This window comes from Euleptes europaea, chromosome 10, assembly GCF_029931775.1.
Source record: "Euleptes europaea isolate rEulEur1 chromosome 10, rEulEur1.hap1, whole genome shotgun sequence".
NCBI lineage: Eukaryota > Metazoa > Chordata > Lepidosauria > Squamata > Sphaerodactylidae > Euleptes > Euleptes europaea.
This window is the reverse complement of record NC_079321.1, coordinates 39,008,303-39,029,631: the sequence shown is the minus strand read 5'-3', so window position 1 is coordinate 39,029,631 and position 21,329 is coordinate 39,008,303. Positions and strand designations below refer to the sequence as shown.

The following is a 21,329-nucleotide window of genomic DNA, read 5'->3' as shown; positions in this document are numbered from 1 at the left end:
CCCAGTCGTCTACTGTTGACCCCCAGCAAGCTGGGTACTCATTTTACTGACCTCGGAAGGAGGGAAGGCTGAGTCAACATTGAGCCGGCTACCTAAAACCAACTTCCATCGGGATTGATATTCAGGTTGCGAGCAGAGCTTGGACTGCAGTACTGCAGCTTACTGCTGTGCACCTACTGAGAAAAGTTGGGCATAAAGATATCTAAATAAATAAGTAAATGTAATTAATATAACTTGTTCATTCCTGTAGTTGGTGGGTTCAACTAGCCAGGTACACATGGACTCCTTAGTTACTATAACAAGGAGCGTCTTTGCCTGACTTTCTGCTAATACCATCTCCAGAAGACCTCACAATTGTCTCGAAGCTACACTTTCCATTATCTTGGCTGCTTGCAACACTTTTAATGGAACAAGTTTTTCGAGCAAAAGAACACTGATTTTTATCTTTAATGAGCAGCCTATCATTTGCCGGCACAAAAAAAAGCTTCCTGGTTCTAAACCGCTTGTGAACAGTGGCTGCTCGACAACTCTGGGAGCTGACAGCAGAGCTGGCTCTCGCTAAGTCTCAGGGACGGTGTCTGAAATGCTGCGAGCTGCAGAGGATGTGAGCATGAAGCTGGAAGACTCAGCCTCCCAGAATGGAGACATGATCAGCTGGGACATCAATGACATCAAGCTTCCTAAGGCACGTATCTGGAATGCTGAGCATACGCAGGCAATTTGCAAATATTTTTAACGTCTATTTTAAAACATTGTATTCTCTCCCCTTTCTGGGAATATATACCATGTGTTTGCTTAACTTATTATTCAGGTATATGATGACAGCAGCGTACATGGGCATTCTATGGCATAATGTAAGCCAACACAAGTCTTTCCCTTGAGGAACTATCCAATTGTCAACACCTGTTACTTAGGACATCATAATGAAATGAAAGTCAAAGCTCAACTGAAAGCTGTTGGAAGCCAGTGGGGGTTTTGCCACTGATTTTGTTGGGGGTCGCAAAGTGTAGTGTTTGTATCATTTTGACCTTGCAGAATGAGATTCAAACATTAGATGAACCAATCTCATATTGGTACTGGCTTCAACTACACCTGACGGGCTTGGTTGCAGGTATGCTCAGCTTGCCTTCTTTGCATATATTCCAGCAGGAATTGCTCAAAATGGTTAAGAGCTTTTCAGTAGTCTCTTGCAACAGATTAAATTGAAGCCAGCTGTAGAGGAGATCATTTACAATGAAGCCAGAAGAAAAGAAATAATATACAAATATGTCAGGGCATGATCTAGTCAAACCAAAAGGTATCTAAATCCCATTGATGTTTTAAAAAAAACCTGAAGTTAAGCATCTGTTTAAATCTCTCCCTACTGAAATCAATGAGATCTAAATATATTTAATGTTGGTTGCATTGTGCCTTGCATATCTGCTTTTGAGCCTAAGCTCCCTAGCTTTACCCCTAGCTTTTGTTCATATATCACTTTGGAGGGGGCTGTGGGTATGGTATGAAGGCGCAGGGCACAGGTGAAGCTAAAAAGGCATGAGTCTGATCAGTGGTCCCAGATGGGAGACCCCTTGTGAACCCCATGGACATCATCTTGAGCTTCATGATGTAAGAAAACTAGGACCGAAAGATCATTGATAAATCTAATGTGAAAGCCAGGTTTTAGTGTTGGATCGAAGGCTCCCACAAACAGCACAGGTTCACCAAGAACTCTGCCTTCTCCTGAAAATTCCCCTTCTTGCACCCCCGAAGAGTTACTGGTCAGGGTTGGGGGACCCCTGAGTTTGAAATGGCATGTAGCATAGAGAGATGAAGCAAGAAGGTAAGTTAGCTATAACCCTCCCAGCCCCAATACTTGCGATTTTGGCCAATACCCCTATCACCAACCTGTCAGAAGACATGGGTGGGGGGACACAGTGGGCTCTAGAGGAAACCAAGAAATCCCTTTTCCACTTTCTTGGTCCATTTGGGGAAATTAGAAGCCTTGAATCCAGTCCTTCACCTTTGAAGATACACTGTGATTCCATGCAAAATTTTCAGATTTATGGCAATATGTCTTGACAGTTACAGCTCTTTGTACAATCTGCATAGAAAAGAATGGTTTCTTCAGGTTTGTTAACTTGAATGGCTATAAATGAGAAGCCACACATTTTCATAATGCCAATTAATGGTTCGATAGTCTCACTCAGCAGCTAACCACTAGCTGAATTATAGTGGCCACAATCCAGTAGACGTGTGCATTTGCACACACAGTTTGGTGTTTCTTGCTCAGTAGCTGCTCCATACATAGCAAGAAGCTGTTCGCCTAAACTCCAAAGCAGTTTGGAAAAGTTATGCAACAGATTTTTGAAAAGGAAATGCTGCCTAGTTTCTTTCCTACATACAGGAAAATACTCACAAAAATTGAACGACCACGAAGATGGTGTAAGATCACTCCTCTCTGTTTTAGCATCTTTACAATGCAAACAGTTTCTTATTAGAGAAAACCAAACTGTCATCGGAAGGGAAGGCGGCATGGAATAACCTGATCTCATCAGATCTCGGAAGCTAAGCAGGGTCGGTACTTGAGAGGGAGACTGCCAAGGCACGGCAGAGGAAGGCAATGGCAAACTACCTCTGCTTTACACTTGCCTTGAAAGCCCCTTGCTAGGATTGCCGTAGGTCAGCTGCGACATGTCAGCACTTTACACTCACACACATCCAGTTGTCCCTGGGAGACTTTAACAGCTTCCACGTGGGCCAGGTGTTTTGCTCCACCTTGGCTTACAACTCAAGCAGGTTTTTATTTTCAGAGCATTTGTCATCTTCCAAACGTTCTCCTTCCATAATTTCACCTGGCATACTCCAGTATTTCCCAAACCTGCTTCGCTTCAACCTTTCTGGATAAATCTTGGTTCAAAGTGGGTTTGTTCTCCCTGTGGAAAGGAAGGGGTGGATTTCCAAATGTCCCCTTCTGCCACCAAACTATAGTGATATAGAGAGTTGCCAGGTACCTCTTTGCTACCGGCGGGAGGTTTTTGGGGCAAAGCCTGAGGAGGGCAGGGTTTGAGGAGGGGAGGGACTTCAATGCCATAGAGTCCAATTGCCAAAGTGGCCATTTTCCCCAGGTGAACTGATCTCTGTTGGCCGGAGATCAGTTGTAATAGCAGGAGATCTCCAGCTAGTACCTGGAGGTTGGCAAGCCTAGTGATATAACTTAAACTTTTTAAAAAGCTGTTGAAAAGACTTACAGTGGTCGGGGCAGGAGAAAATGCCAGGCATGGGGGGAACCACGGGAAACATGGAGAATACCCCCAGGTGGATGCTCTGTTTTCCCTGCTAATGCCTCTGTATTCACAGCATCAGTGAGCGCATAATGCAAGAGCAATATGCAAGCAGTCCTAGGTGAAGCAGAAGTCAGCTATTTCTGCACCAGCGGACTCCTTAAGCCAACAGCAGTGCACAACCGACAATGCAGTCCTAAACACCGTTAACATTTTTAAAGCCTATTGACTTCAGTCGCTTGACAATGGTACAATTCTGTTGTGGATTGTGCTGCAAGCTTTGCAACCTAAGGTTAAGCAGCAAGGCTGTCTTGATATGTTCCGATGTCAGCCGATGCCACATCGTTCTGTTCTGAGAGTTGCAACGTGAACGGCAGCTCTTGTTATTACTTCTGACTCGTAGTTGCGGAAGGGACATACGTAGCCTTAGGGAAGATGCTAGGAAATGTACAAGGCGTTAAACAGCTTTATTTATGGAAAAGATAAAGAACCTGGCAATGGTGTAAGCAATTAATACATAGCACAATAAAAGTAATAAGAAACACCAGTAAATCAGGTATCTTAAAACCCAGTTTTTGGTCCAATGTGCACACCTCAAGAGATGAAAGCAGGACAGAAATTTCACAGGACCAGTTCAAGGTATGTTTTCACCCTCACCCAAGTAAGGTGCTGCCCCCCCCCAACCCCACACAATTAATTCTAAAACAGCACAAAATGATTTCACGGGGAGTGGGGGAGATTGTCAGAGTAACAAGTTGCCCATGATAATCTGACAGAGACAGCTGACAGGTAGCTGTCAGATCAGAGGCATCTAGGATGATGCAAGAGGCAGCAGTAGCCTTGCAGGTTCTAGGGTGAACTGCAACTAACCGGTTTGAAGCAGTAAGGATGATGTAAAACTGTGGCCAGGTCTACAGGTGGCCTTATTGGTTGCAGGTGGAGTTTTGTATATAAGCCTATGTAACTGTAACTCTGTTGTTGGGAAGTTTGGTGGAGAGAAGTGTACGTGACGGTTTGTCTTTTGTATCTGTGCACTGTAAATTAAACAACACTGTTTTCTATAAAGCAAGGAGTTCTGGTGGTGTGTCCTGGATAACTGCCAATCCGCCTGCTTCCACGTCAGAGATGCGGTTTCCTAGAAGATAAATTTATTTAAACAGGAAAATACTTAAAAACCATTGCCAGGTATTGTGGCTTGGATTCTAAGCAGCACAAGTGGCGTCCGACTGGAGGAAGTCAGATTTCCCACCTTCCTCCTTTCAAACTGGGAGGAGGGGGATTTGGTAATAATCTCCTCCAAAGGTTGAATAATCAGTCAGAGGAGCTGCGGCCTTTATCTTTGTAGCAAGGGGCATTGAACAGGTGCTGCAATTGCTCTGACGCTTTATGAACAATGGGGAGTTTTGTGGCACCACAACAGATGACAGATTTCTTGAAACATGCATCATTGCTGAATTGGAACGTATCAATAGATTTAATTGTATTGTCCAGGGCTTAAACATAGACAACATGTTCCTCACAAACAGGTATTAAATTAGCTGAGCATAACTAAGGAAAGAGCCAGCGTGGTGCAGTGGTTAGCATGTCAGATTGGTCCTGGACATGGGAGACCCAGCTTCCAATCCCACACTGAAGAAGAAGAGTTGGTTTTTATATGCCGACTTCCTCTACCACTTCAGCGAGACTCAAACTGGCTTACAACCCCCTTCCCTTCCCCACAACAGATACCCTGTGAGGTAGGTGGGGCTGAGGAAGCTCTAACAGAGCTGTAACTTGCCCAAGGTCAACCAGCTGGCTTCGTATGTAGGAGTGGGGAAACCAACCCAGTTCACCAGATTAGCCTCCGCCGCTCATGTGGAGGAGTGGGGGATCAAACCCGGTTCTCCAGATCAGAGTCCACCGCTCCAAACCACCGCTCTTAACCACTACACCACACTGCCATGGAAGCTCACCAGGTGGCCTTAGGACAGTCACACTCAGTCTAACCTACTTCACAGAATTGTTGTGAGACTAACATGGAGGAAAGGATAAAGATATAAACCACTGTGTGTCCATCATGGGGGGAAAGACAGGATAGAAATGCATAAATATTGTGTCATGACTACTTTCAGTTGTTGAAGATGGGCATATAAACTGATCTATCTCTAGGTGTATCATACACCCCTCCACCCACACGTCATGCTTCACTGATGCCTCTTCCTTGCTCCAAGGATGTGAGGGTAGCATACAAGGGAACTTCCCCATTCTCATATCAGTAGGGAAGTGGGAGGATACCCCTGCACACACACACACCCAGCTATAACACAAAACGAGGTGTCACATGCCCACAGCATTCTATCTTTGGATGAGAGTTAATGTCACCTGAAATTAGCCTCCATCTCTGAGGACCAACCTGTTGTCTCACAGCAGAATCACGGGAAGAACACAGTTCTGACACTGGAACCTGCTACTTCCTGGACAAGATTGCTCTCTCTCAGTCTCAGGGCGAAAACGCACGGTCGCTTTGGCCTCCTTTATTCCCTGTTTCAGCCAGGATTCAGCCAGGATCGAACGCACGTTCGGCGAAACGCATGCGTTCGATCCTGGCTGAATCCTGGCTGAAACAGGGACTAAAGAAGGCTAAAGCGACCATGCGTTTTCGCCCTCCCTCTCTCCCCCCCCTCTCTCAGAGAAGGGCAGCAGATTTCCATGGCAAAGAAAATGACTTCAAGACATAGCACCTTTGCTGTTTAGAAACTAAGCACTGTGCTGACATTTAAGTCAGCATTGGCAGCATTACACTCTTCTGACCTGATAGAAGGGCCAGGGGCATTCACTGCCCTATTGGGGTGGAAGGAAAGGAGGAAAAAGAAAGTACAGAGAAATCCAGAAATTACGGCTACAATATATTGCAACCTTGCTTGCAAAGAAACCCCAGTGACTGTAGTGGAATTTATTTACCGGTAAACATGCACGGGTTCAGGTTGTAGATGCCTGCATGAGAGAGGGACAAAACAACAGACAGATGAAATTAAGACAGAGGAGAAGAGGAACAGACATTTACTAATATTTTCTTGAACAGAGAGAGGAGCCACTCTGAATGGGTCTATTTCCCTGGGCCTCTTCTCTGTTACTCTCTTCCAGGATGGGAACTGGTCAAATTCCAACTACACAGCTCACACGTGCAGTAGCTGCTCCATCAGGAAGTTCAATACCGGCAAGTGTAAGGAGGCAGAGCAGGAAAACATCTTTCCAGGAATCCAGCCTCTTTTATTTTGGCCCTTTGCTTGACTAGAAAGCTATTTACAAATGCTGTTTTACTGGGCTAGCCTAGTCCCAGCAAAAGAACATGACCACATTCTAGTCAAGCAAAAGGTTAAAGTGAGAGACCCTAGATCCCTAGAGAGGCTTCTACTGGCAGCTCAGTTCTATGGGCTGTGCCTTTGCTCTTGCATAACAAAATGGTTCCACCTGTCTCAGAGCCCACAGGCTGTGGTCACTGGTCTCTGACCAATGCCAACAGTGCCCCCCTCATTATTCACCCAAGCAGATAGGAGCTGTGGTTTAGTGATAGAGCACCTTCATTGCATAAAGAATGTTCAGTTCCAGGTTCAATCCCCGGCATCTTTCATTAAAATGATCAGGTAATAAGTGAAAGCTGGACAGTGAAGAAAGCTGATAGGAAGAAAATAGATTCCTTTGAAATGTGGTGTTGGAGGAGAGCATTACGGATACCGTGGACTGCCAAAAAAAAAATACAAATCAGTGGGTTATAGATCAAATCAAGCCTGAACTGACCCTAGAAGCTAAAATGACTAAACTGAGGCTATCGTATTTTGGTCACATCATGAGACAAGAGTCACTGGAAAAGACAGTCATGCTAGGAAAGGTTGAGGGCAGCAGGAAAAGAGGAAAACCCAACAAGAGATGGACTGACTCAATAAAGGAAGCCACAGCCCTCAATTTGCAAGATCTGAGCAAGGCTATCAAAGATAGGACATTTTGGAGGACTTTCATTCATGGGGTCACCATGAGTCGGAAGCGACACACACACACACACACATACACACACACAGTAAATGATATAAAAATCCCCTGGAAAGTTGCTGTTAAATCAAAGTAGACAATATTCACTTCTTGTTCCACCATCCACACCTAGACTGGTTCATAAGTTTGTATTTTTTTCATATAATTTAATGGCAGACTTGAACAACTGTCTTTGAAACGGGGGGGGGGGACCATTTACCTGTGTTCAGTTGCCTCAGTTTAAAACAGAACTTTTTTTGGTTCCTTTGCAGGTCATGAAGCAAGTAGACTGCTTTCAAGAATGGCCAGATTCATATGTAAAATGCATCTATAGCAGTGATGATAAAAATGCTCAGCGGCACCTGAGCAGCTGGGCCATGAGGAACACCAACAATCACAACTCGCGCATCTTAAAGAAGTCTTGCCTTGGAGTGGTTGTCTGTAGTAATGATTGCACAGCCCCCGATGGGAGGAAGATGTATCTGAGACCAGCAATATGCGATAAAGCCAGGCAAAAACAGCAAAGTAAGTATGGCTCTAGGAAGAGGCCCGCACTCCTTACCTTGCTATTGGGATTCCAGAAAGCATCCAGAAGGCAAGCAAATACCACCTGAGACTAATAGAATCATGGAATCATAGAGTTGGAAGGGATCATCAGGGTTATCTAGTCCAACCCCCTTCATAGGGTTGCCAACCTCCAGGTACTAGCTTGAGAACTCCTACTATTACAACTGTTCTCCAGCCAATAGAGATCAGTTCACCTGGAGAAAATGGCAGCTTTGGCAATTGGACTCTATGGCATTGAAGTCCCTCCCCAAACCCCAGGCTCCTCAGGCTCCGCCCCAAAATCTCCCACTGGTGGTGAAGAGGGACCTGGCAACCATACCGTTTTACAATGCAGGAAATTAACAACTACCTCACCCCCACACACCCAGTGACCCCTACTCCATGGCCTGAAGATGGCAAAAATATATATAACCCTCCAGGATCTCTGGCCAATCTGGGCTGGAGGAAAATTGCTTCCTAAGCCTAAAGAGTTTCATTCTTTGTTACTTTCTGGCAGCACGGCACAGTGATAGCAGTGTCGGTCTGAGATGGGGGAGACTCAGGTTCAAGACCCCCAATCTGTCATGGAGCTTGCTGCGTGACCTTGGGCTGGCCACTTGCTCTCAGACTAAGCTACCAGACAGGGTTGCTGCAAAAATAAAGTGGAGGAAATGAGAACTCCTTGGAATAAGGGCAGGAGAAAAACGGACTGAATGAATAAATAATAGAGCCAATTGATAGCCTGCATACTACAGTATGTCAGCCTGTTCCTGGGCATGCATACCTGAATGCATGTCCCACTAAGTTCTATCATGCCTATTCCCAAGTAAGTATATATGGACTGATCCTAAAAATCGGATAAGTCCCACTGATATCAATGAAATGTACTAGCTAAGAGTCCATGGAGGTCTTACACTCCAACTTGAAAGTAAGTCCCAATTAAATTAATGGGATTACTTATTATTAGTGTATGGGCTGCCTTTCAACTGAAAGTCCGTGAGGAGGTTTACAACACAATAAAATCAATAAAAGGCCAGTAAGGTGCAACAGAAATTAAGTTCAAATACAGCCACAATTGTTGAGATGGATTCACTTCAAAGTTTATGCTACTCACTCCAAGTCCCATTATATTACTTTAAATGGGGCACAGCCTATACAATACCCAGCAGGATGTTATTTTCCTCTGTGGATTATTTCCTCCCCCTCCTAAGGGAGGTGGCAAGATTCTGGTCTTTTATGCATGGCTGTTTCACTCGCTGTCACCCCTTCCAGAACTTCAGGTCTTTGTGTTGATTATGCAAGCCATCAGAGGATGCCTCGCTCTCCCCCTGAGTTTCCCCGCATTTTGCCCGAGTTTTCAGGGACCTCTTTTATCTTGAATTTGAAAACATAGGCAAAATGCGGGGGGGATGCAGAGGGACAGTGAGGCGACCTCTGAAGCTCAGAAACAGCATGCATAATCCAAGCAAAGACCTGAAGTCACTGGAGGGGTGATGGCAAGTGAAACAGCCACACATAAAAGACCTCTGTTGGCTTGGGTTCTGTGTAGAATTGGCCTGGCCATCTCACAGATCTTTCCCTGAATCCAAGTATCTTCATGGGATGTGGAATGGACGCACTGAAATATGCATGTGCTGCCTAGTCATTTCGCATGTCCAAACAATGTAGAAGAACTTAATTACATTAATTTCTGCAAGGAGTTCTTGCTCTGCACGAACTGTTGACTTATTAAGCATTTCAGCTAGATACCAATGTTACCGCAATAGCATCAAAATAACAAAACAAGCATATTTAGAGTGATATTTTAACAGCGATACAAAACAGAGTTTTTGAAAACTGAAGCAAACCGCCTACTCCTTAGCATAAGTACTGTAATTAAAATTAACCATCAAACAATTTCTCAGAAAGTCCTTAGGCTACATTATAAACTGAAGGCTGATTGATAATGGAATTTAAACAATATAAAATATATTATTTGCTTCATTGTAATATTCAAACAGCCAGAAAGTTAACATTTGATGGTACATGAACAAAACTTTATTCAGTAGGGACAGCGTGGGGATTAAACCTTTAAAGAGTTGTACCAAATTCTATATTTTAATAGAATTGTGGCACTCAGCCAGCCCTGGTTTAGATGTCAGCGCTGATCTTACATGCTGACTGGATCTGAAAACCTAACCGATGTCATTATTAGAACACATAAAAATGAGTTAAAGCTTTGGATCAACAGAGATTTAGTAAATTTTGTTTGTTTGTTAAAAGGATTTCTTGATAATAAATTATTCTTTAATTGAATGAATGAATAAATTTATTTATGGCAAATGCCAAAATAATTGCTTTAATTGTAAAATAAGTCTGTAAAATTTATGACGATAGCAAAAGAGAAATTAATTCCCTTCATGAAGCTGAAATAATATCAATCATATGAAGCAACTTTGGAACCTTTGAAATTCCAGCTTTCCCAAAGAAATGTAATTTAGCTGGAAAAAAACCCGTTCAGATTCATTGTACTCATAATAAGTTACTGAGAACATGAACATTTCTGATTGTGAAATAAAGAAATAAAATTAAACAATCCACAGCCTGTGTGAACTGTAAATCAAAGCCCATTTAGAAGGTAAATCACAATGAAATAAGCACTACCTAGAACACATTCCATTTGGTATAGACAGTTGCTTACAGTGATCCAATGCTCTCATCCTTACTTGGAACAAAGTACTGTTGACTCTGAATACCTCTTGCTATCTTGTGTTGTGTGTGTGTGTGTGTGTAAAGTGCCATCAAGTCGCAGCTGACTTATGGCGACCCCTTATGGCAGTGATGGCGAACCTTTTAGAGACCGAGTGCCCAAAGTGCAATCCAAAACCCACTTATTTATCGCCAAGTGCCAATACAGCAATTTTACCTGAATACTGGACATTATTGCTAGGGTTGCCAGGTCTCCAGCCACCACCTGGAGGTTGGCAGCCCTAGTAGGGGAAGAGGGAGGGATGGAGAAAGGAAGGAACTGGGAGAGGAAAGAGAATGAAGGAACTGGGGAAGAAAGAAAGAAAGAAAGATAGGAAGGAACTGGAAAAGGAAAGAGAAGGAAGGAACTGGGGAAGAAAGGATGTAAGGAAGGAAGGAAGTGTCCTGGGTCGGGCCTCAAGCCCCACCCAGGACTTGCTCCAGGATGCACACCCGAAGTTCTCCCCCCCCCTTACCAGCAGCTCTGGGGAGACGACGGCGTGGGACAGCGGAGACGTTGGGCCCCGGCGCGGCTGCATTGGGCACCTGCTGTCGGGGGCAGGGGAGGAGGGGGCAGCGAGGGCGAGCGCGCCAACACTTGTGACCCCGCCAGCCTGCGGGCAACCTTAGGGGGTGGGGAGGGAGAAGGCAGAGGCCACGCAGCCACGCCCAAGTCGGAGGACTCGAGGGTGGCTCCGGCTACCCCACAAGCTTACTGCAGGAGTCAGGGGCGAGCGCGAATGGGGGAGAGGGGGAGGATGGTGGGAGATGGCAGGCCTTTCTCCGGCGGATGCGTGGCTGTTGAGGGGCCGCCTGGCCCTCCACGAGCGCCCGGAGGAGGAGGCGGGCGAAAACAGCCGGGGGAGAGGCGCCTGAGGAGGAGGAGGATGGCTGCGGCAGCCTGGAGCTGGACTGCTGGGAGCCGCCTGAGGGGGACGAGGAGGAGGAAGGCGGTGAGGAGGAGCTGCTGCTGGAGCCAAGAGAAGGAGGCCCTGCCTCGTTGCTGCTGGCCTCCCCGCCATCTATCAGCTGTTGCGGGGCAAGAGGGGGGGAAGAGGAAGAAGCCAGCCGCGTGCGTGCGAGGCAGGAAGCTGACCCGCTGACGCACGCACGGTGGGGGGGGGAGAACTCAGCTGGGAGAGGGAGGGGCACAGACAACCCAGGAGGCCTTTTGGAGCTCACCCACGTGTGCCGGCAAAGAGGGCTACGCGTGCCGGAAGTGGCACCCGTGCCATAGGTTCGCCAACACGGCCTTATGGAGTTTTCAAGGCAAGACACTAACAGAGGTGGTTTGCCAATGCCTTCCTCTGTATAGCAACCCTGGACTTGGTGGTTTCCCATCCAAATACTAACCAGGGCTGACCTGCTTAGCTTCTGAGATCTGATGAGATCAGGCTAGCCTGGGCCATCCAGGTCAGGGCTATCATGCAGTGTATGAAATCTAATAGCTTAGTAAATTCTTCCATATTCACACACGCATTTCTCACGTCCCCATTTTACAACAGCTACTCATGCTCCAGATCTTTAATAGAGGTTTAATGGGTGGAAATAGGCAGCTGAAGCTTTTCAGAACATGGAGGTAAATAACATAACCTGGTAAATGTGTACATAAGTGCCTTCAAGTTTCAACTAAGGTATGGTGACTCCAGCAGGGGGCTTTCAAGGTAAATGAGCAGCAGAGGTGGCTTGCCATTGCCTTCCTGGGTGGTCTCCCATCCAAGTATCAACCCTGCTTAGCTTTCATCAGAGGAGATTGGGCTATACCATGCCACCTTCCCTCTCACCTGGTAAATAACATCCCATTAAGCTGCATGGCATGTTTCCCCAGGCCAGCTGGCTACTTTACTAACATAGCACGGGAGGCTAAAACCAGGTCTGAAAATCAGGAAATCTTCCTTCTTCTCATCTACCAACTTTGGATCTCAATCAATACATTTAGGATCACGGTCACAGCACTGATTCAAGGTACTCTTACTTGGAAGTAAGTGCCACTGAATTCAATGATACTTCCAAGCATATTGAAGTCAGAATGAAAAATGGTTAATCACTGGCCATGGACATTAATGGCAGCTTCTTTTACCCAAGCAAAATAAATTTGTGCTTGTATGATCTCTCTCTCTCTCTCTCTCTCTCTCTCTCTCTCTCGGTAGGTAGGTAGGTAGGTAGGTAGGTAGGTAGGTACAAACTGTACTGTACCTCATACATAATGTTTAGTACAACAGAAAGACAGAAAGGAATGATCTTAATACAAAATTCACTTGAGGGGAAATATTTAACAGTGCACTTATTACAGGGAAATCCTGTCCTAACTGTAATGGGCCTTTGAAGCTTATTCCCTGTCGAGGCCATGGTGGGTATCCTGTAACCAACTTCTGGAGACATGAAGAACCATTTATATTTTTTCAGGTTGGTAGACAATTGATTTGTTCAAAGGCAAACTATTGTTATAGCTGAACTATGTTTTTATGGTGGGCACATTTCCACTGACTGAATGAGAATATAAGAAATTGCATGCAGCACCTCAGGTAAGTGACCCATAAAACCTGTCCAATCATATAAGATGTCCACTAGGTTTTGTTACTCCAGGACCTCTGTTTTGGCTCACCTGAACTGATCTGAAAAATAAAAAACAGGGAAGCTTTAACTGTATGAGACCACTATTACTAGCCATGAACAGCTTCAGAAAACATTACATAAGTACTCGTAAAGGAAGCAGATGTGAGCTGTGGTTATAAAAGCAGTTCTGTTGTCAGATAAACAGGAGGGAGAAGATACAAGCCACTGAGTAGCATTTCATTACAGAGGGTGAAATCCTCTGTACACTTTCTTGGGATTAAGTCCTATTAAATTAGATACTTCTGAGTAAGCATGCCCAGAATCACATTTTAAGTCACTTGACTGTTCACTTGACATCAGTGTCTCTATCCTGATCGATGTAACTGACCACCCTTTTTTAAATGATAATTTATACACCCAACTACTGGATTTATCTGCTGTTTTCGACACAGCGGACCATGCCATCTTGTTGAGGTACCTGGAAGCAGAAGTAGGCATCAAGGGTTGTGCGTTGAAGTGGGTCAAATCATTCCTCACAGACCAAACCCAAAGAATTGCCATTGGAGACCAGTTATCATCAGTGTGGGACCTATTTTGTGGGGTTCCACAGGGTGCAATCCTACCCCCACACTCTTCAATCTAAATATAAAGCCCTTAGGCCAAATCAGTCATAGTTTTGGGGTTGGCTGACACATTAGGCCGACGACACTCAGCTATATATATCCTTATCTAAATCTCTTAGTGGTGCGGTAAAGGTCCTAAATATCTCCTTGGCTGCTGAGGTTAAATGGCTAAGAGTGAAGAAATTGAAACTAAACTCTGGAAAGACAGAAGTACTGCTGGTTGGAAAGGTGGAGATCTTGAAGGACATTACGCTCCTCACTTCTGATGTGCTTCAGCTGACCCTTATCAACTCAGTTAAGAGCCTCGGGGTTATACTGGACCCAACACTATTGCTGGAGAAGCAAGTTAAGGCAGTTGCAAAGAAGGCTTTCTTCCAACTCAGCCTAGCCCGAAAAATGCCCCCTTACCTTGGTACGGCTGATCAGGCCACTTGGATGCCATGGTGACATCCAGACTCGACTATTGTAATGCACTGTATATTGGTCTCCTCTCAAAGTCAATTTGGAAATTCCAGTTGGCGCGGAATGCCACAGTGCAGCTATTATCTGGAGCTAGGTGGGGCATGCATGTTACTCCCATTCTGCAGTCGCTCCACTGGCTGCCCATCAATTACTGAGCTTAATTTAAAGTATTAGCCATCACATGCACAGCCCTTCATGGCCTTGGACCCTCATATCTGTGAGACAGTTTCTCCCCCTCTGCTCCACCATGACAGCTTTGCACATCTGAGCAGGGACTTCTGCAGGTGCCAACCTGCAAATCGGCAAAATCAACAACTGCCTGTACACATGTCTTCTCCGTCGTGGCCCCCACTTTGTGGAATGTTAACACGTATGTTTTGCTTTGGTTCTGTTTTTTAGATTTCTGGTTGGTTCTACAACCCAAATCCTATTTCATTGTTTACTGAATGTCCCGTTCTGTTGATTGTATTGACTCACTCTGCATAATCCACCTTGAGTCCTAGGAAGAAAGGCGGGCTACAAATAATGCAGATAAATAAATGAATAAATAAATAAATTTACATTTAGGAATATTAGACAAATGTATCCTTGGGGAAATCCAGGAAAACGTTTGTAGGAGACTATATTGCCAGAATCAATTTTTTTATTTACATCCTAATCCTATGCATGCTTACTCAGAAGTAAGTACCACTCATTTCCATGGAACTTACTATCAAGAAAGTTTCCACACTGTCCTCAAGTCCTTAAAGAAAAAGTTAAGACAATAGGGCTGCCAACATACAGGTGGTAGCTGGAGATCTCCTGCTATTACAACTGATCTCCAGGCAACAGACATCAGTTCACCTGGAGAAAATGGCCGCTTTGGTAGGTGGACTCTATGGCATTATACCCCATTAAAGCCCCTCTCCTGCCCTCCTCAGGCTCCACCCCCAAAATCTCCAGGTATTTCCCAACCCAAAGCTGGCAATCCGATTAGACAAGAATGTACAGATATTTACGCTGTAACTTCTGAAGCACTAAGGACATATTTTTTAAATTTCTTATTAGGATTATATCATGAGCGCTATGTTGACAGCTGTCTTTTAGTTTTCTATTTCTTTTTCCCTGTTTGTTTTCAAAGTCCAAAGGTACTCACAACCACCCAAGGCCAGAAACAAAGTTAGAAGCAGAAGCAAGAAGATCAATACAAAAAGCACATACAGCTGTTCTACCCACATCCCCAAGACTTAAACGGAGCAGGGACATTGAGGTAACCTATGTTTTATTGACTAGTGGGGCAGGAGGGAGGAAAGGCTTTCAAACTGCAAGGATCCCTAGACCAGCATTTATGGGATCTCTGTCAGTGAGGGCTAGACAGGCCCTTGCTGTACCAGTGTTTTCCAAGCGCAGAAAAATGGTCTGGTTGGAATGGATGGCAACCATTCCCTTATATAAGAAAAAGCAAAAGACTGAAATTTTTGAAAAAGCAAAAGACTGAAATTTTCGAGGCCTAACCCTGCCCTTGGCTCTGCTGCCCCAGCCATTAATCAAGGTTGCCCCTTTATCCACTCATCCCATTCATTCTGTGCTGTCATTTCTGGGTTGTGCTACAGTGTTATGGGGTGGTGGGAGCAGAGCAGAATGTTGGGTGCTGGCTTTTATATATCCAGAATGTTCGGGCTCTTTGCATCAGTATAGTTACTGGACTGGATCCAGCCTAGGGTTTCCAACCTCCAGGTGGTGGCTGGAGATCTCCCACTATTACAACTGATCTCCAGACGACAGAGAATCAGTTCCCCTGGAGAAAATGGCCGCTTTGGCAATTGGACTCTATGGCATTGAAGTCCCTCCTCTCGCCAAACCCCGCCCTCCTCAAGCTCTAGCTGCAAAATCGCCAGGTATTTCCCAACCTGGAGCTGGCAACTCTAATCCAGCCAAAAATTTCTGCGTTGGGGGGGGGCATTTGGGGCGTAGAGTTGCCAACTTCCAGGTACTAGCTGGAGATCTGCTATTACAACTGATCTCCAGCTGAGAGAGATCAGTTCACCTGGAGAAAATGGCCGCTTTGGCAACTGGACTCTATGGCATTGAAGTCCCTCCCATCCCCAAACCCCGCCCTCCTCAGTCTCCACCCCAACAATCTCCTGCCGCTGGTGGTGAAGAGGGACCTGGCAACCCTATTGGGTCTGCAGCAGAAGGGGTGAGGCAGAGAAATAGCGCTTCTGCATTCAGGAATCCTTCTGTCTCTGGAAATGGTAGGCAAGATCCAAGCCACTGTTTTCATGATTGTTTCACATTTCTTTCTTGCACAAAGATTAACCACATGGGGGCTGTGGGCCACATCTGGCTAACTATGACTTTCTTCCTGGCTGCCGCAGCCTCATTCTATCAGTACATTGCAGCTGGGCAAATCTGTGTGGAGAAAAAAGAAAGCAAAACTTTTGCATAGCAAAAGCGTTGACAGCAGATGTACAGCCTTCAGGTTTTACATTTTCTCCCACTGCTTTGCAAAGATTGAAATGGAATGTGTTTTATTTACCTGAAATTAAGTCCCGCTGTTCTCAATTGGGCTTCAGCTAACCTTCTCTAGGTTGGGGCCACTGAACCTTCTGACGGCCACTAGCTGCAATAAGTGAGAATTCTGATCTCACATTAAAGGAAGCTTTTTGAAATGCAGAAAGACACCCCAACGTAACAAAGGGAGACCTTCTCATATATATTTTATGGTCTAAAAATAGAATGGGCTATAATTAGATGTGTTTTTTCAACATTTCCCCTGAGGCATCACCTTGCTCTTTAACTGGGAGGGGTTCTAAAGAATGCACCACCAAAGGAATGTCTTCACACAAAGCCCTGTACACAAGCACAATCCTGTGCTGTGCCTGATTTCTACAAACAGTAATTTACCACCATTATAGGAGTATACAAAAAAAGAAAAAAGATAATTAGTCTTTTAATACTGACACAATGAGAAGGTTTTTTTGGGGGGGGGTTAACTCTTTTACAATTGCAATCCAATAACTGAAACAGTTGAAGCAAACTCACGGTGACACACCCAAACAAAGATGCTTGGCAAATCTTTTGTGTTCCCTTCTTTCATTACACAGCACCGAGAACCAGTGTAAGGCTGAGGTTAGAACACAGGACTATAGACTGGCAAACCCTGGCCTCAATTTCAACCCCTCTCTGAAGCTCGCATACTGGGCCTATGTATATCTCAGGGTTGTTATTAGGAAGGATATGCCAGTCAGGGACCCAAGAGCTTTACCTGCACCCCTCTTGTGGCACCCCAAATGTGTCTACTTATAGACAAAATGGCTAGGGTTGCCAACCCTGGGTTGGGAAATTCCTGGAGATTTGGGGGTAGAAGCTGAGAAGAGTGGGGTTTGGGGAGGAGAAGGACCTCAGCAGAGTATACCATGGAGTCTATCCTCCAAGGTAGCCATTTTCTCCAAGGGAACCAATCTCTGTCGTCTGGAGATCAGTTGTACTTCCAGGAGATCTCCAGGCCCCACCTGGAGGTTGGCAACCCTGAAATAGCACTAAAAATGTGGCTGTCCAACTTTAAAAGTAAGCAACAGTCTCTATTAATTGCCACCACCCCAAATATATTCAGCAGTCAAGGCAACTGTATGCAACTGGAGGAAAGGAAGCGTTACGAAAGGAGCAGTGGTCTGAAATACAGAGACCTGAGGAAACAAGAGGTGAAACAGAGACATTCTCGCTTCTCCTTCCCACTTGTCTTTCCCCATCATTCAACCCCTCTCCTTGAAGCTGGAAGGCTATGAGGCTGCTTATTGGTCAGTTTCACAGTGAGTGTTGGTCAGTTTCAGACCTCAGCCTGACGAACAGTTTTTTATTTTGTTTGTGACTAGAGAGAATGCTGAAATAATCACAAATTACCTTTGAGGCTGCTTATTTGGTCAGTTTCACAGTGAGTGCTGGTCAGTTTAAGATCCCTGTGCAGAGTGATTTGAGAATTTGACTGCAAATACCGTGCATCGAGAGAGCAGCATATCAAAAGGAAACAACCCATGCATAAAAGGCCTGTGTATTATTGGCAGCATTTAGCAGAAAAGTAAGAAAAGAAGTCAAGAGAAGGCACAAAAGAAGTTTAGGACTGACAGGGGAAGGATGCTAATTGTGATGTCTCAGTACCCTTATGATTTGGTCACCTTAAGGGGCCTACATGGGAAAAGGAGCAGGGCTGCACACCCACCCATTGCGTTGCCTCAGACTTCTGGTTCAGTAGTACCGATCTGGTTCAGTAGTACTGAAATAGCTGGATTTCAGTCTAATTGCATAATCGTATGATGCATTTTTTTCCTTTCTTTCTTAAGTCCCTGACAGGTGAGATGCAGTGCCAGGACACTTTACCACTGATCATTTCTAAGCAGGAAGAATTGTTGCCACAGGAGAGCTTCAGTGGACATTTCAGAGACCAAAACTCTGAAGAGCAAGTGCTCGATAATTGTTTACCACTCACTGAAGGCTACAGTTTTGGGAAATCATCTTATCCAATAGAGCATGATCAGATCATGGGCTGTGACGGATGCTTGAACAAATGTCAACAGTTTGGAATCAGGGAATATGACAGCAGAAATCCAACTGAAGCCCCTGCCTCTGCCTATTCTGAATGCCAGGATCAACAAAGCTGGAACAAAAACATGGAGCTAGGCAGAAACCCACTGGCAGACAAACACTGCAATGGCACGTCTACCTTTCTGGCAGGTCTGCATTGTGAACCATTAGGCTCCCTAAATGCAGTTGATTTTGGCATCTCACATGCTCCTGAAATCCCACCTATACTAAAGGTTGGCTACCACCCATTAAAGTTGAATGCAAATATGTTTGGAGAAGACACATATGAAGGAAAACCACACCTGAATTATAACAACAGCAACATCTCTTCCTCTTTCTGTCAGCTTTCTCCAGAAGACCCTTACCTCATTGCAGACAGCACCCATCATTATTACCAGAGTGCCTTGCCTGTGAAAGGAAATGAATGGTACACTGATGACGAAAGGAAATACATGAACTTGGATCATTGCAACAATGAGGTGTTTTTTAACCTCTTCCCTTTACGATGACACCATTTTCTCGTCGCCTTGTTGGTACTTCCCAGCAATGAGGCAGATTCCCTGTTACCTGCACTTTGAGTAATAACAGCCACAGGGGTGGTGGTGGTGTAAATGGCGTTGCTGATGTTGCTGTACTGTATCCCCACTTTCCCCTCAGGCTCCACACTATTATGTATGTCTCCTCCGGTAATGCAGCTAAACATGAATGACAGATTATTAAGGGCACCTGACAGCTGCTTGCCGTTCTGCATACGTTGTTAGCAGAAGGACTTTTGAGTAGATCTTCTTTTATTTTAAAATTGAATTGTTCTGTTTTACTCCTGGCTACCACTATACTTGTTTATTTAAACAAACAAATAATGATTTGCATACTGGGGAAGAGAAACACCCGTGAACATCTTAAGTAGCATGTTCTTCTCTTGGGCGTGATAATTTGCTTCCTTTCAACATGTAGGGTTGGCTGCTGAAAACGCAGACTGTCATTCATACCCCAAACCACTATAAACAGTATAGTTATACTGACTTGGGCAGTGATCCTATGGGAGCTTACATTTCACTACAACATAGTTTTCTACAGAATTTGCTTAGAAATGGCAGTCATGCTGCTGCATTGACAACTATGAAGTGTCCTTAAACCGGTGTAGGTTCAAATAGACTGATTGTAAGAGATCATTGATCCTGCTGTCATATTAACCTATTTTTTAAATTTTTGTCTCCACCAAATTTTCCTGTCATTAGAAATTGCCTTAATTAAGCGGAAGCTGAATTCCCCCCCCCCACATCGCGATTTCAGCGTGGTGTAGTGGTTAAGAATGGTGGTTTGGAGCGGTGGAGTCTGATCTGGAGAACCGGGTTTGATTCCCCACTCCTACACACGAAGCCAGCTGGGTGACCTTGGGCAAGTCATTCTCTCTCAGCCTCACCTACCTCACAGGGTGTCTGTTGTGGGAGGGGAAGGTGTTTGTAAGCCAGTTTGATTCTCCCTTAAGTGGCAGAGAAAGTCGGCATATAAAAACCAACTCTTCTTCATCATCATCATATCTTACCCTTGCTAAGGCTGCAAATTAGCCACCACATAAACTGGCTTATTTACACAGGCTGGCGTATTCTTGTGGCCTTGAATGGCACTGGAATACACAGATAATTTACTTAGAACCCATCGTGGATGGATTCTGAGAAAGCCAATGCTTCCTGTCAGGTGCCTGTAATCACAGGGGGATATGGTCTTGCCCCACGTCAACTGGTCATGCAAACCTACCCAATGAAACAATTATGACCCAGCTTCTGATAATGAATTAAATCTGTACTTTGGAACTAAACACCAGGTTGAGGTTTTGGATATATTGTTGGATATTTTGGATATACTGTTTCCAGTGAGCACACATAGAACCTGTAGACATCTGACTGGTAGCTTTCCAGGCTCTCCAGATAAACTGATGTGTGAGCCTTGTAAAATTTTATTGGTACAAGACCAGGAAGAGAGCACAAACCAAGCAGCAGTAAAATATTTTATGGCACCTCACAATGCACCATTATTTGGCTTCTGCCAATTGGGCCCCCGCCAATATAATTTGTCTTCTGTTTGCATGCCTTCACCTCTTTAGAGCCCCTCTGCCTTTGCCTCTCTTTTCAAGTACTTTCAGACTGGGGAAACAATGCTGTCAGCAGCAAGGGTGGTATTTAAGCGATATTGGTGGGCGGTGGATAGGTTGGATTTATGGGGTGTTTCAAAATGTATATTGCAATTTGTGAAATATATGAGCCCGTAGTTGTGTTTATAACTGCACGCGGGTGGTTCTGGGGCTTGATTGTTGTCTTTCTAGCTACAGGCAAAAAGAAAAAAAGGTGGTTAGTCTGTCAAGTGCTACTATAGCACCTGATAACCCCACATTTTGTAAATTTTACTATGTTTTGTGAAACCCATAACTATTATTACCTACACAGACAAAGCAAGAGAGAGAATGAACACTTCTGTTACTCTGTAAGAAGAATTTTTAGAAACATGTAATAAAATGGCTTTAAAGTCTGGTGCTCCCGGTCATAAGTAAATTCCCTAACATGGAAAGTTTTAAGGACATTTTCCATATAGA

General features: G+C 44.7%; 1 protein-coding gene across 1 annotated transcript; it reads left to right on the top strand.

Annotated features, from left to right (window-relative positions):
* Nucleotides 1-583: 583 nt before the first annotated feature.
* On the top strand, nt 584-19,248 carry GCM1 (glial cells missing transcription factor 1). The gene is made up of 5 exons (XM_056856164.1): nt 584-685; nt 7,538-7,790; nt 12,832-12,944; nt 15,300-15,428; nt 18,499-19,248. The coding sequence occupies exons 1-5, from the start codon at nt 584-586 to the stop codon at nt 19,246-19,248; spliced, it is 1,347 nt and encodes a 448-aa protein (XP_056712142.1).
* Nucleotides 19,249-21,329: the final 2,081 nt, after the last annotated feature.